The sequence below is a fragment of the Accipiter gentilis genome, chromosome Z (assembly GCF_929443795.1).
Source record: "Accipiter gentilis chromosome Z, bAccGen1.1, whole genome shotgun sequence".
Lineage (NCBI taxonomy): Eukaryota > Metazoa > Chordata > Aves > Accipitriformes > Accipitridae > Astur > Astur gentilis.
The window spans coordinates 68,233,874-68,249,979 of NC_064919.1; the positions used below are offsets into that span (position 1 = coordinate 68,233,874).

The window sequence follows — 16,106 nt, forward strand, 5'->3', positions numbered from 1 at the left end:
TTTCTTTGCAGAAACTCATAAGTGAAATCTCATTAAGTTGCATGTTGTCCCAACTTCCACAAACGCTTTGAGGATTTAAAATCAGAATCTATATAAAAATCAGTAGTAACCTAATGCAGAGTGGGTTGTTGGGTTTGTTGTTTGATTTGTTGGGTGGTGGGTTTTTTGGGGTTTGGTTTGTTTTGTTTTTTGGGTTTTTTTTTTAACGCAACACATTTAAAGATAAGAAACACAAAACACAAACTAGGACTGTGACTTGAAGCAGTAAAAGAAATAGTCATAAAAATGTGGGAAATAAGAGTGCAACATTTCACTGAACCAACTTAAGAAAGGAGAATTATCCCCCGTGTTACAGAGGAAATATGTTTCACCCAGAGGAAATCAATAACAACTGAATCTGAAGTAGTTCCCTGCGGTGCCACCAAGTTTTTACTCATCAGCTGTGCTTCAGTATATAAAAGGATAAAGCAGCAACAAATTAAACAGGTGATTGCCAAGCAGTCTGACCAGCAAGGCAGCTGTACTAGTTAATAGTCCCATTTGTGACCACCCTGCTGTGTTATGACTCCTCTGAACAGACTTTCAGTCTTAGTTAAAAACAACTTCTGTGAACATGACATAGTAAGAATCTATCCCAGAATTTCTCTGATTATTACAAATTGATAATCCAATTTAATTTTCTCTACTTTGCTACACCATGTAAGTTTTACTTTGAAAGAATGAAAAAAGTGGGGAAAAAAATCCACTCCTCTTACAACTCTGGAAGGTGCTCTAATTTAATGGCATTGCCACATATTAAGAGATTACGAAAGGAATCTTGTGTCAGATCAATGCGTGATCAGATGTCTTGCAAGTTTAACTACCATCACTGAAACACATTTGCAATATGCTGATTTTAAGGTCAACGAAAAGCATACTATTCTGAAAGACCTTTACAAGACACTGTCTAAGAAAAGGGGATGTAAAAAGCATTTGCTTTAACACTCTGATAAGTTCCTTACTAAATTTTAATACAATATTCAAAGATTAAGCAAACATCTGTGATCACTAGACATGTCAGACTCATTTTACTTCTTACCATGAGGGCTTGTATCACAGTAGCAGCCTCTCAAAGATGGGACGGTAAACTGAGAAAGCAGTCTCACTTCTTTAAACACATGTGTAAGTGCTTTTTAAGTAACTATGAAACTACATCACATATATAAAAGACCAGAAATAAAAACTCATTTCCAGGAAATACTGGTGGAACTATAGGTAGGAGAGAGCCTACGTGTGAAACCAGTCATGCCCTTGTGTCTCACCAATGGACTCTTTATGGAAATACTCTTCTCAACAAGTTAATCTTATACTAGGTACTGGAAGTGACCTGGCTGTGAACTAGAAGCTGAAGACTGATGTCACCCATTGAATTAATTGCTACACTAGACAGACGATCTGTGGCTAGGGTGATGGAGCCAAAAGTCCATGCAGACGTCAGAAGGAAGATGTGCGCTTGAAATGGAGCTGGAACAAGGCTGACTTCAGCTCAGATTGCACAGGACCAGCAAAGAACACACTGTCACATAATCCTATCCTGGAGAACTGAAGGCGTTTGCATAGTCAGCTTCAGTCATATTTCTAACAACAAATACTACGTGAACATTCAAATGCAGGACCCAAACTGTATCTCTTCAAACACTGCAGACAGGGGAGGTCAACACTTTCAGAAGACAGACTTCCCATCTACTTGCTTAATACAGCTGGGTTAAGCATTAGCCAGCCAGCCACACCTCTACACAAAGCTAGAAGCAAACTGCTCTACAAAGACAGAATAGCACAGTTCTCAATTCTTATACCCTGACTGCCCATTTGCAGTTTCTGAAGGACTAATGTAGTTAAACTGAAAGAGTTAAACATCTTAAACCCTTTAAGTATAGATTATTTTAATGACTGCAAATAAGTATAGTCTAACAAATCCTTATCAAAAGTCGCCATGGTAAGAACCAGCTACACTAACCACTTCCCTTGTGAGAGCCAGCTTTATCCCCTCCCAGTTATAAAAACATGCCATTTATTTGAACATGGAAAGGGAGTAGCAGTGCTAGACCCATATTGTCTCATTTCCCATTTCCTTTTAGGTATCAAAATGCAGACCTTGTCACAATAAGGCTCAGAAACGCGATGAAGCAGACATTGGGCCTTCAGGAGAGAAAGTGAGATGTTGGGTCTCTAAAGAGAACTTAGGGAAGGAAAAGAGCAAGTTCTACACAGTATTTTTTATTTTCCAAAAGTGATTGTAAAGAAACCTGAGGAAAGATTGGATAGCCCGTTACTGACAAATGCCAAAACCTTACCCAATTATAACTACAATGAAAACTTGGACTGCATTTATGCTTATGCACTAATTATTGGTGGTTTCAAGCAAAAAAAAAAAAAAAAGTTAAAATTTCTTTAGGGCAAAATCCATAGGCCTGCTTTGTGCCTCCATCAAATCATAAATTTATTTGTCATCGTGTTTGCTGCACAACAAAGTGTTTTGAAATCTGGAGGCAATGGTGTCTTCTCCCCCAGAGATTAACTGAACATACTTAGTGGAAAAAAGAGCCTGTCCTTGTCAAGGTACCAGCTACTCTAACGCAAGCTTTGTTCTCCCCACAGAGGGGAGACAGAGCACAGCTGGTCTCAACTAGTATAACCAGCAGAGCCCTTTTGCACAGATGACATTTCACAGATCTGAAAATGCTGCATTGGCTTTGTTCCAATCCAGTTTACCTACTGACTAGTCGTCCAAATCAGGGAGATGCGTAGCCCCTTTTGGCTCTACAATCAGAGAAACTTAATGTTCATTTTGTACCAAAGGTAACCAGAGAAGGTAAATTTGTTCAGTAGTCTTTCCCTTACAAACATTAATTGTAACAGAGCTGAATTATTTCCCAATAAGCCAGAAGAAGCAAACTGAGTATTTTTTCAAAATCTTATGGCTCCTTAAGTATAGCTATTCATAGTTCAAAAGGTCCTAAGTATATTAAAGAAAAAAAAGAAAAAAGGAAAAACAATCATATTCTTACTTTTGACAACTTTCACTGTTACATCCTTTGAATGGTATTTTCATCATGGCAGAAACTTACCATTTTTAGATATTTCACAAATCAGCATGGCCTAGGCAGAATCAACCTAAGAGTGCTACACATACGTAAATTGAAATACATTTGTATGTCAAGATTCTGTTAGAACCAGGAGGTCTTGCAGTTTGCAACACAAACTACACTACCAGATCTTGCATCTTTCTTTTTCCCCCAAGCTCTATAGGCATCTGTTGCCTGAAGCATCAGAGACAGTCCCTTGCTAACCTTATGAGTCCCATACCAAGTTTTATGTAGCTGAGGGCCACAAGATGCACAGCACTTACCTAGTCTTTGTGAGTACAAACAGGTTTTATGCTAGGATTGCCCTGCTGCCATTAGATTGACAGAGCTGACAAGCAGAGAAGCTTCACTCAGAACACTGCAAGAGTCACGTGTAACTCCAAGGTGGCCATAGTGGTAATTTGGGTCCTGATTTTCCTCTGAATTGGGATTCATGTTTTGAATGAAACACAGATTAGAGAAGTTTCACCTACTTGATGATAAACCTTGCTTTATTTTAGCCTAAGGCACCAATATCACAAATAGAATAGATATACATTAAGTAAACACTTGCTCACAAAGAATACCAATAAAACCCATGAGGCTCCACCATTGCATAAGCATTTTACTACAGGCTCACTCACAAGATTAAAACCTGTATTTTTGTTTAAGTCCCAGCTATTTATGGTTATTTAGATCTCAACTACTTATGCACATGGAAGTACTTTAAAGACAGTGGAAATAATTATGCATACAGCTAAACTGCTGCCTGGAAAGAGATACTTTGAAAAAAAAAAATTACTTGTCTATTCAGAAAACTTCAGAGACCCATTTTGATGAAGCTCCTACGGAACTTTGTCTATGTGGTAGAAGCTGGCAGATTTCCTACTAGTTCCCCTTGCTAGCTCCTCGGCAGTCCACCCTCTGGGCTGAAAGCAAGCCAAAAGCCTAAAAGTTCTGGCTGTGCTCTCCCCTGCAATCTTGATTCCCAGGGTCTACAAGTGGCCTGCCCTGGCACTGGACCTATATTCCCACATGCAGTCAATTTTAATATATAGGAATGTAATTCATACATAGGTGATTTCAAAATGCCCAAACAGTTGTCCTTCTCCACTTGGCTTTGCTGGGCATGCTCTCTGGTGGCAGAACTGAAAAATACTGCCACAAACATGCAGCTCAGAACAAGCAAACAGGAGAGCATACTCATTTTCTGCTGAGGTACTAAGGGGAATTATATACTTCAGCATATCTACCAGGACGAGATGGTTTATCATCGTACCTGAAGATGCTCGAACTTAACCACATGCTTAAAAGACAAAACTGAAAATATAGTAGGACTGTTCCTCTTACCATATATACACATAACTTTCTAAAGAGCTAATCTATACTTCAAAATTTTCAATGTAAATAATGTAGTTTCAAGACCAAGTATAATTATACTCCGAATGAATTTAGAAAGATGGACATTAAACAGTTTCTTTAGTTTAATATCCTTAATTAGAGAAAATAGGGGAAAGATTTGGTTAAAGACAGTACCTTTCTGAGAAGTACTAGAGTTTTCACAAAGGTTTGTGACATTATATAGAGTATCCCAAGAGCAGCAGCCAAGGAAAGTTACTGACACTGATGTATTTGGTACAGAGAGCAGACGTTTGAATGAGATGTTGTATTGGGTTTGCATGGCAAGATTTTGGTAGCAGAGGAGCTACAGGGGTGGCTTCTATGAGAAGCTGCTAGAAGCTTCCGCCACGCCCAACAGAGCCAATGTCAGATGGCCCCAAGACAGACCTGCCACTGGCCAAGGCCAAGACCATCAGTGACGGTGGTAGTGCCTCTGGGATAACATATTTAAGAAGGGGAAAAAAAGTTGCTGTGGCACCAGAAACTGCAGCTGGAGAGAGGATTGAGAAAATGTGAGAGAAACAACCCTGCAGACCCTCAGGTCAGTGAAGAAGGAGGGGGAGGAGATGCTCCAGGCACTGGAGCAGAGATTCCCCTGCAGCCCGTGGGGAAGACCATGGTGAGGCAGGCTGTCCCCCTGCAGCCCAGGGAGGTCCACGATGCAGCAGATATCCACCTGCAGCCCAGAGAGGACCCCACACTGGAGCAGGTGGTGCCTGAAAGAGGCTGTGACCCCATAGGAAGCCTGCTCTGGAGCAGGATCCTGGCAGGACCTGTGGTCCTGTGGAGAGAGGAGCCCATGCTGGAGCAGGTTTTCTGACAGGACTTGTGACCCCGGCAGGGGACCCAGGCTGGAGCAGTCTGTGCCTGAAGGACTGCAGCCCATGGAAGGGACCCATGCTGGAGCAGTTAGTGAAGAACTGCAGCCTCTGGGAAGGACTCATGCTGGAGAAGTTCATGGAGGACTGTCCTGCGTGGGAGGGACCCCACACTGGAGAAGAGGAAGAGTATGAGAAGTTCTCCCCCTGAAGAGGAAGCAGTGGCAGAGACAACGTGTGATGAACTGACCACAACCCCCATTCCCCTGCACCACTGAGGGGAGGAATTCAGGAGTGAAGCTGTGCCCAGGAAGAAGGGAGGGGTGGGGGGGAGGTGTTTTATTTCTCATTACCCTGCTCTGGTTTGATTGGCAATAAATTAAGTTAATTTTCCCCAAGTCGAGTATTTTTTGCCATGACAGTAATTGGTTGAGTGATCTCTCTCTGTCCTTATTTCAACCTATGAGCCCCTCATTACATTTTCTCTCCCCTATCCAGTTGAGGAGGGGAGTGATAGAGCAGCTTTGGTGGGCACCTGGTGTCCAGCCAGGGTCAACCCACCATGGATGTCATCAAGACCTTTCTCATGGACACCTCACAAGGCAACTTTCAGCTCAAAGTCTTCCAACAATTATATTTTTTTTCCTTCAGAAAGGGAAGTCCAGCTTCCACTGTAGAAGAGAAACAGAATTTGTAGGAGAGTTTAAGAGTGCACTCTGCAAACCCTGACTTCTGTTCTTTTGTGGATAGAAAAAAAGCTTGGCCTGAGGATTTCTTTTGGGCTGAAATGATGAGCACCCCAGGTACAACAAAACACTTAACATTTGTTTATTTTACTGATCTGCTGCTTTCTAACCCTTTCCCCTGTGTTTTCCATTCCCAAGAGTCACTTGGACCCATCTAGCTTTGAAGTACCAATACAAGGAAAAAGCTTTCTTTTTAGAACTGACTCCTTCACTACCAACAATATAGCTGAAATCAATGACAACAGTAACCATTCTGAATGGAGGCATGCTGACCTGCAGCAGAAGCTAAGAGCAATGGTCAGGCATTACACCACTGTAACTACTGCAACAATCCTAAATTGCCCTGTATCACCTAAGCCAAATGCTGTGCCAGTTGTTAATATTTCTCCTCGCTCAGCTTGCTGAGGGTATCAGTGTATGTTGGTTTACAATACTGAACACATCCTCACTTGAAAGCACCTTACAGCTTTGCACAGATGGAAGACATCTTAGTTTAATCCAAAATATTTTATTACTCAGTTCCCTGATGGGGATTATCTGCCTTCTTCCCACAAAAAAGGCAGTCTGAGTGACAGTCTGCATGTCAGTCTTCACAATGACAGAAACCAAACAGATCAGTCAGTGATCCAATCTTTTCTGTATCAGTTTGGCATAATGCACTTCTAAAATGACAACCCTGAAGACTATCCACATTGCTCTCTGCCAGAGATCTGCATGGCTTAAGGAGTTTCATTCCATGCCTTCTTGTACACAAGACCAGGGGTGGGTGGGGAGGGCGCTCCTTCTCCTCCCTCTTCCTGTAATACTGGCTTAAATACAGACAACAATCTGCATGTCTTTAAGACCTCTTCCCTACATACCCCTGCTCTTCCTCCCAAAAGCCTCTGGGAGGTGTAAGAAACATGCAGTTGCAACTCAGTAAATTCTTGACAAGGGAAGAAACTGGAACTCCCAGTTAATTTTAGGAAAATGTTTGAACAAGGTGTGAACGAGGCCATGTGGAACACAACACACCAGTGCAGGAAATCCTGACCCTAACCTTGGGGGTTCAATGAGAAAAATAGTTCTGCTGGTTACAGTGACCTTGCCAGAAGCCAGTAGCCACCACTACAGGGCAGGCAGCGAAGAGCCTGGCTGCATTTGCTGGACAATATAGAAGAATTAGTTTCCACACTTACCATGGAAAACCTAACAGAAACCCAGGTGCACCAGCACTTCCTACAGGCTGGGGCATCCGATATGCCTGCAGAGATCAGGAAACCTATTGTATCGAGCTGTTCATTGCAAATAAAAGCACAAATTATAGTTGAAAACAAAAAAAATTTATGTCTCTTCTATATTTACAGAAGAGCTCATCTTCTGGAACGATAGGCAGACATCATTGAAATAAGTTTTTAAAAATAAACTTATGCATATTAATATAGTTTTAAGAAAAACTCCATACAGCTCCACTCCATTTAAAAACCAGCTGTTCACATTTCCATTTCAAGTCTGAACTGCCTAAGAACTTTACACAACTATAGATGCCATCACGTATGTTTTATTTATATGAATAATCCAATAAAATTAATAAACCATACAGATCCTTAATGTGGGAGTTCCTTTCCAAATTTTTAAGAACATATTAGTGTTTCAGTGAGCTTCCATGCTAGTCACAACTGCAGTATTTTCTTACATCAAGCAAACAAGTCTTTAGTCATAGACTAGGCATCTGTAGAGGCATTTACTTTAGTGAAATAACAAACATTTCAGATGTATTTTATGGGGACATTTAAGATACTGATTACATATCTGGTGGTAAAGTTAAAGCTTGCAACAAGAGAAGAAAATTGAAAGGAATATTAGTATCATACCTGGCAAGTCTGCAGTCTAAAAACATGGAAGTAGTAAAAAAAAAAAAGTAAAATATTACTAAACTGAGAAAACTGTCACTGACTACACATGAATTGTCAAAGTACATAATCAGCAACCAGAAATTAAGGTACTGTCATAACTCCAAGCAATCAGAATATTGTCTTAACAATGACAATAAACAAACACTTGCCTGCTGGAGTATATGAATCTGCCAAGCTCAATAACCTCTACATGAACTGCAAATTGGAGGTCACTGCAAGTTTCACCATGCATGTCAGGTATTTGCATTTTGTATGCCTCTCCAGATGCAGAACAGTTAAATATTACCCAAAGGTAATGGGGAGGCCCTATTATCCACTGAGCTTTGAAGCTTCCCTTTTAAACAAACAAAGAATTACTAAAATAAAATTCTGCAGGCATTTATTGGCAGTAGAATGGGAGGTAACACTGAATTTGTTTAAAAAACAATTGTTTCTCAATTTGGTATTGTCACAAATTACATTTTTTTTCCTTCAACACTTAAAAAGTTTATACCAAGCCCTTTCAGTATCTGAAAGGAACAATCCTGAAAGTACAAGCATGATGGTCATGGAAGACATACAAAAAAATCCTCAGGGTGTAAGAAAGTTATTTGAGAAATAACTAGTGAAATGAACTGCATATCTGTGGGCCAAAACAAGGACTATTCATTGCATACCTTTGAGGGTTTACTACCAGCTCACAAAAGGACCTGATCTTCATTGGTGACAACTGAGCAAAGACTCATTCCAGTTTGCTCAAAAGCAAGATGACTTTGATGATCCTCAAGCAGAGGATGTAAAAGAGCTCAGAAAACAAGATGTCAGATGTGGTCAGGTATCAGTGTGGTCTAGCAGACACAACTCATTTTTCCAGCACTCTACTCCCACCTTCCACATTGTCCCTGGGTAAGTTACAAGGAGCCGCAGTATCAACAGCAGTGTGAAACCTTACTGATAAGAAATACTAGGGAAGAATTGAAGTCACCCAGTGTAATAAGTATATTAGCAGCCATTCCACTACAAATTAGACTACTAGGACAAGAGAGATGAGAACAAGCAGTATTATGTTATGTTTCCATGAATGATGTGAACAGTTTACAATTCAGGGACACAAAAGAAATCTATGGAGACAGTGTGAAACAAAAGTAGACTGACTTGAATTCCAGTTTAATCCCATAGCAGAGGAACAGGAATACTCAATGACATTCTAAGTTTAAAGAAAAAAAAATATTTTTGCAAACACCTTCAAATCCTTAGTCATCAAGTGCTAAGCCCTATCAAAAAATTGGACATTTCTGAGCAAAATTGAGAGGGAGTGATGGCTCTATCAGCTTTTAAGACAATTTGAAAATTATTTCTTCAGTTTCCAGACAGAAGGTAAACAATTCCCAATTTCAAATGGCTCTTAAGTATCAAGTAAATAGAACTGCTGTTTTTCAGGACATTTTTCAGCCAAGATCCAACAAAACTAATCTTAAAAACCCCAACAACCCCACAACCAAAAAACCCCAGCCAAACAAAAAAAAGGCAAAACAAAAACAAAAAGCCACCACCCCAGCAAAAAAACCAAGACAACCAAAACAAAAAAACAACCCAAAAAATCCACAAACCAAGAAACAAACAAAAAAACCCAAAACAACCCCAAGCATATTTTATAGGGAAAAAAATAATCAAGACTATTCACTACCAAGCAAGATTCTCCAGTTCTGTAGTGTGGTGAGACAGGAAATTGGAAGCACCCTGCAAGCAACACACTCAGCCTCCGGGTAAAGATAAAAAGGGAGGGAAGCAACAGAAAGCAACTTTCCACTTAACCACATTCTCCCAGTCACCTAGAGACAAGTAATGAAGTCCTCGTAAAGGCTTTCTGTCCACTTTGCCTCAAGCAAAAGAATGAACTGTAATTTGAGAGTTTTAAGTGAGAGCAGAGCAGATAAAAAGTAAAATAAGACGACCCTCGGGTCTTTGCAGAGAATCCTCCAAGAACACCAAGATAAGCATTAGAATCTCAGAACTTAAACCAGATCCGCTCTCCTATCACCACTGCTGCTGAAAACTAGCTTTACAAGTTTGTTTAAACAGCAGCTACATGGCAACCTATAATTGCTATTTTAAACAAGCCTAAGCCAAGTTTCACCAATACTGGAAGACAGCAAAAGCCAACAGAAGCATTCCCACAGTCACCACACTTCCACCTGCTTGTTTCCACTCCCATCTCATCCTCTCCTGCACCAGGATAGACTGTTGCAGAGCTGCACCATTACCTTTACTCCAACTTAAAAAACCAAATTATTTAGCACACTAAAAGATCTCATGAAGTTCAAAACCATCATACAGAAGGAAAAACTGATCTTTAAATCTTGTGCTCTGCACATTTGACCTTTGGGTGAGGGACAATTGCACATGTCTACACACAGGTATCACACTGTGGAGACTGAACCTTTAGTATCACTAAATCCAATGGGACAGAGAGCTCCAGTAGTTAGTTACAATCTATTTACTTTGCATAGGAACAAAGAAACTGCCATACCACATCAGACCGTTTAAGCAGAACCCTACCACTTGCAATAACTAAGAGTGATAAAAATCAGACACAGTAGAGGGTGACCCTCTTCCAGAAGTACTCTCAAGCCACAGAGCACAGAAGAGGTAGGAAGTGAATTTTCTCTCACAGTTGTATCTGTCCAGCTCAAACTGGAAGCAGAAAATTTGGTGGCTTATTTAAGCAGCCAGTTAAAAATATCCAGCATTATGGACTTGGTTAAAACATATTAAATTATATTTTACCTTAGCTAAGAATAGCCAAGGTCAATACTAAGGGTATGTTTTTTACCTTAGCTACATTTTGACAACATGAACAGAGAAAATTGTCATTATTTCAGTAAAAAAAGAACAAAAAAAAAGAGCAAGTCAAACCTTGGCCACACTGTGCTTTCACTGTACGTGCTCTCCCGCTGTTCCTCTGCTACTGCCTAGTCCAGTGCTCTGTTAAAGCATTCATGCCCTCCTTTCAAAGTCATCAAAGGTGCTACAAATTGATAAGCAGAGCTAAAATTGACAAGCTTTTACTTGTACATATAGTCAAAACTTCAGTTTCATAGTGTGTCTTCAGTGTCTCTAGCAGGCTTCAAACAGCAACTGCAGAAAAAACAGTATAAATATCTACAAAGGTTGTCTTGCAGCTGAACTATATGAAAAGTCTGCCATATCTAGCATATGCATTTTCAAATTCAAACACTTAATTTTCACTCAAGACACACAGTACGTGGTTACTGCATGCAGAGGAGATGAATTGTGGCATTTCCTGCTTTTCATTTTTATAAGAACATGGTTATGGCAGTATAACTAATCCTGTACTTGGGGATGTAATAAGCCACCTACAATCAACTGCAGACACCAATAAACATCACTTAAAGGGCCTGAATATTTTAAAATAACATTGTCAAGGTTGCAGAGAAGAAGGTGCATTTTGCCTTCATGGATTTCCCTCAAGTTACAAGAAATCATACCACAGTGATCACTGAACTCACTGTTTGGATCTTTTTACATAAACCAAATCAATATACTCTCAGTACAGATATGGGATAAGAGGTCTGAAGTGCTTTATGTTGAAGCTGCATTTCCTAGTAAAACAAATCCCTTCTCTTACTGTGATACAAAAAGATCCCTTACAACATTCACAGCTTTTAGTGAATATATTTGCTGATTGCCGCGACAAGCAGAATGTTTGAGAGCTTGGAGAAAAAGGATAATATTTACATTTAGGAGTTAACAACAGAGTCAATTTCCCTTCTCAGCTTCACTCTGAGGCTCATGCAGGTCTCCCAGCATAAACAGAAACAAAAAAAATCTATTTAAAAACAAAGTAACTGTAATACCAAAGAGACTGATAGGGGCACTTCCGAGCAAGCACAGTATCTTTTAACTAACAGTAGATCCTTACAGGAAAGTACAACTACTGTTTTTAAAAACAGACTAGAAAACCTCCACATAATACATTATTTTGATTATGCCCTTCAGTTTGCCGCCTTAATAAATGCCTGGGCAACAGCTGCATGCACAAATTTGATGTGTAATACGCTGTTACTCACATACAAATTAACCTCCCTCCTTCGGCTAGAACAAGTCAATTAATATTACAGAAGGGGCAAAGGGATGTTTTAAATTCTTGATACGGTATGACAAACGAGTATGCTGTCTAACATCTGTTTACTGGTAACATGACATACAGAATTACTGAGATACTCTGCATGAGCATTTATAGGATATTTCTGAAGAACAATCACTAGTAATGTTGCCATGTATTTTCAACTCTACTTATGATAAATTCAAATTATGATAAATTCAAAGAAGATTATCTCACCAAAATACTAAAGAGAAAAGCACGTGGCATTTAGTATTTTCTGTGATTTGTTAACATTCCTAGTCAAATGTCAGAGCATTTAGGAGAAGGGTTTTAACTTGTACACACACTCAAAACACCGACTTGTCCAAATGCAAGTACTTAAAAGTAAGCAAAACCGTCCATGTGAAAGGAAAAAAAATCCACAGCTGCTCTATCACCGCTGCTGTGGGACTAACTAGCAAGGATGGACCCAATGTTTCACTATTGATGAAACATATATTGACCTTCCTGGACCCCTAATATCAGCCTAACTCCCACTTGCTATCACCATGAGACTCTGAGTTGTTTTAAATGTGTTCCAACACTGAAAGCCATGAAACTGGTTACAATCAGTAATGAGATACAATATACAGTACATTATAATTTCATTACTTGATAGAGACAAAGATGGTGCTAAGAGTCATAAAAAGACAAGTTACTCACTAAAATTCATTATTATTCCCACCTCCCCGGACACTTCAGATTTCTCACTAATCCTTCTGTAAGTACAGAGGCATTTATTACCTGTTATGACCACACTGTATCAAGTATTTTTACAGTGCCCTAGAAATAGACCAAAATCCATGTGAATTGCTGAGAATTCATATAAACAGGACTTGGGTCAAGAAAACAGTTCTCATTACAGTAGTCCCAAGATAAGTCAACTTCTAAACAATATCCTTCAGGTTTAAGCAATGTAAGACCAACTGAAAAGAATACGCAAGTCGTGTGTCCAAACTGGAACTAAATTTCTTGTGAGATTTAAATAATTAGCCAGACAAACTGTCAGGCAGCATTGAAGTAGGTCTGTGGATGCTAACACTAAGTCCTTAAACTGCACAGTCCACATCATATAAAACCTTACAAGAAATCCATATGAAATTGTCAACTTCACTTCAAAATTACACCGTCACTACCGCAGTGCCTTCCCACACACATACCCACGAGTTAGACCTAGCAAGCGCACGTTAAAGCTGAAATGTGGTCTGAAGTACTTAACTGCTTCACCACGGACATGAGTTCGCTTTCACCCTGAATACTTCTACACATGTCAAACAAGCAAAATAGGGGCCGTTTTAGAAAACTTCAAGGAAATAGGCTTATCAAATAGTACATACGGAAGGCAAATACGAGCTACGAACACCAGGGCACTAAATGAAACCACTGAAATGTATCGCCTAGACTAAACCGCCGCAAAATTACTTCCTCCTGGGAACAGGGAGAGGACATTTATGTTCGCAAACCTCTTGCCCCCCTTCCCAAGGATTAAAGAAATCAGTTCCGCAACACCACGATGCCGCGAACTGGAATTACACTGCGGAGAAGTCCTTTTAAACAAACAAAAATCACTCAGTTTTGTGCAGCAAACTGCTAGGGCAGCGCAGGAAGCCGTCAGGTGCTCGGCGAGCACTCGAAGGAGAAGCACCGCCGCCGCCTGAAGCACACGGCGCAGCCCGCGCCCTGCCCCGGCACGGCGGAGCTGCGGGCAGAGCCAACGGGCTGGGCTGGGCTGGGCTCGCCCCGAGCCCCCCCCAGTGGCTGACACATCCGGCCCCCGCCGCCGCCCCGACCTCGCACTCCGAAGCCCCTCGGGGCTCCGGCAGAAGTTAAACACAAAAGCACCCCCCGCAAGCACACACGCCGCCCCCCCACCCCCACGCCTCGGCTCCCCCGCAGCCCGACCCGCTCCGCCGGCGCCGGCTGCCGGGCCCCGCGCCGCTGACAGCTGCGGCCGGCCGCCCGGCCGGCGGGGCAGCCCTCACCCACGCACCAGGTGCCCCCCGCGCCTCGGGGGAAGGCGGCGGCCGAGGGCTGCCCGCCGCGCCCCGGCCCTGCGCTCCGCGGGCAGCTCCCGCCGCGCCCCCCCCCCCGCCCCCCGCATCCGCTGCCGGCCCGCGGCCAGGCGGCGGCCGGGCGCCCGCGAGGTGGAAACGGGGCGCCGGAGCATACCCCGAGCCCTCCCCGCGGGAACAGACCCGCCGCCGCCGCTGTCACCCGCCGCCGGCCGGGGTCGAGCCCTGCCCACGACAGCCCGCCCGCCCACCTCACCTCGCGTGGGGGGACGGCTCCATCCTCCGCTCCGCGGCGGGGTCGGTCCCCGCCGGGCTCCCCGCCGGCAGCGGCTCCGGGAGCTCGGCGCAGCGGCTGGGGGAGGCAGCCGGGCTGGCGGGGCTGGAGCGGGGCGGCCCGGGCAGGTAGTGGAGCAGCAGCGTCTCGGGGGGCTCCGGCGAGGAGGAGGAGGAGGAGGAGGAGGCGGCGGCGGCCGGGGCGGCGGCGAGGAAGAGGGGCGCCTCGGGCAGCCGGTCCAGCTCCACGCTCCGCACTTTGCGCAGCTGCTTCCGTCTCCAGTCAGAGCGCTGCTCCCGGCTGCTGCCGCCGCCGCCCGCCTCCCGCAGGAGCCCCCCGCCGCTCCCGGCGACGCTCCCCGCGACCCCGCCGCCCTTCAGGCTCCCGCAGGCGGCGGCGGCGGCCGCCTCGGCGCCGCCGCCCGAAGATAATCCCGACGACGAGGTGCGATTCCCCGCCGCCGCCGCCATTTTCTCTGGCGGGTCACATCGGGCTCCCGAGGATCGGGGGGAGCCAGCGCTCCGACCCGCTGCGGAAACAGCGCTGCCTACGCAAACGGCGTAGGGAGGGGGGGCGGGAGGCGGGTGCGGATTGGCGGCGGCAGGCGACGCGGGGCGGGGCGGCCGCCTGTAGGTGCAGCGGGGCGGGACCGCGCGGCGCCCCGCCCCGCCCGCCCCCGCGCAGGTGTTGGCGGTGGGAGGGAGCCGCGCCCGCTGCCGCGCGCGCCGTGCCCGCTCGTCAGCGGCAGGGCCTGGCCCAGGTCGGGCTGCCCGCGGACGGACGGACGGACGGAGAGAGGGACAGAGGGACAGAGACAGGCAGGCAGGCAGGCAGGCAGGTCGGGTCGCGGCGCGCCGCGCCGCGCCCGGGAGCCGGTGGAGGCGCCGGGCGGCGAGGACGTCCCCGCCCCCACGCGGCCCTTCCCACGTGTGGGAGAGCGGCCGGCGCTCCGGCGGCCCCGGGCAGCCGCCGCCTCCCTGTGAGGAGCTGAGGCGCGGGGAAGCCCTTCCCGAAACTCGGTCCGGCTCCGGGCGCCGCCGCGCCGCAGCTCGCAGCACCCCGTCCGCCTGCCCCTGCTCCCCAGCACCCCGAAAACCTCCTCCAGGCGGGGGGAGGCCTCCCCGGGGGCCGGCCGAGGGGCGAGGCGGGGAGTAGAACGCCCGCGGTGCCTTGCTGCCCTGCGGCGAGCCGCCGGGAAATGGCTGCTGCGCCCGAGCTTACCTGCTCGTTCCTCGCTGGGCTTAGTACGAAATTCAATGCGCATCCTTGCTCGCAGCCTTCAGGCGTCCTTCCCCGCGCTGCCCTCAGTGGGCAGGCGCCGCTTCGCCCATCCTCGGACGCTTCTCCATGTCTGCCACTGCTGGGAAGCGTTAATGCCGTCTCGCCGGAGCGCACCCGTTCCCGTGTGTGCGAAAGTGCGCGCATCTAGTGTAGATGATGGCCTGCCCCATGTACCCACCGCTGCGGCTGTTCCCCCGGAGGCTGGGGGGGGAGGAGGGAGGCAGGAGGCATCACATGACCAGAACCCTGGGGAGGTCCAAGCGAAATCTGCTCTTGGTCCGGGTTCCCACTCGACCGCGGTGGGGTGGTTCTGCTTTCAACCTCCGAGCTGCGGAGGAGAAGGGACTTGCAGTTTTGCGAGAGCAGGAGGGCGTACGTCGCTGTCGGAAAGGTGCTGGTTTGCTGCCGTTAAACAAGCCTGCCCCTTTGAA

At 45.3% G+C, this 16,106-nt stretch overlaps 1 protein-coding gene across 4 annotated transcripts in view; it reads right to left on the reverse strand.

The window, feature by feature from the left end:
• MAP3K1 (mitogen-activated protein kinase kinase kinase 1) overlaps positions 1 to 15,772 on the reverse strand; it is a 63,189-nt gene extending 47,417 nt beyond the window's left edge. For 2 of the 4 annotated variants that reach the window (XR_007505102.1, XM_049795542.1), the window contains exon 1: positions 14,377 to 14,864. Coding sequence is in view for 2 of the 4 variants with exons in the window: in XM_049795542.1 (XP_049651499.1) it covers positions 14,377 to 14,864 (488 nt within the window). In the remaining 2 variants the exon portion in view is untranslated. Of the gene's footprint in view, positions 1 to 14,376; positions 14,880 to 15,615 lie in introns of those variants that run through there. The other 2 variants (XM_049795543.1, XM_049795546.1) reach the window with 2 other exon arrangements.
• Positions 15,773 to 16,106: the final 334 nt, after the last annotated feature.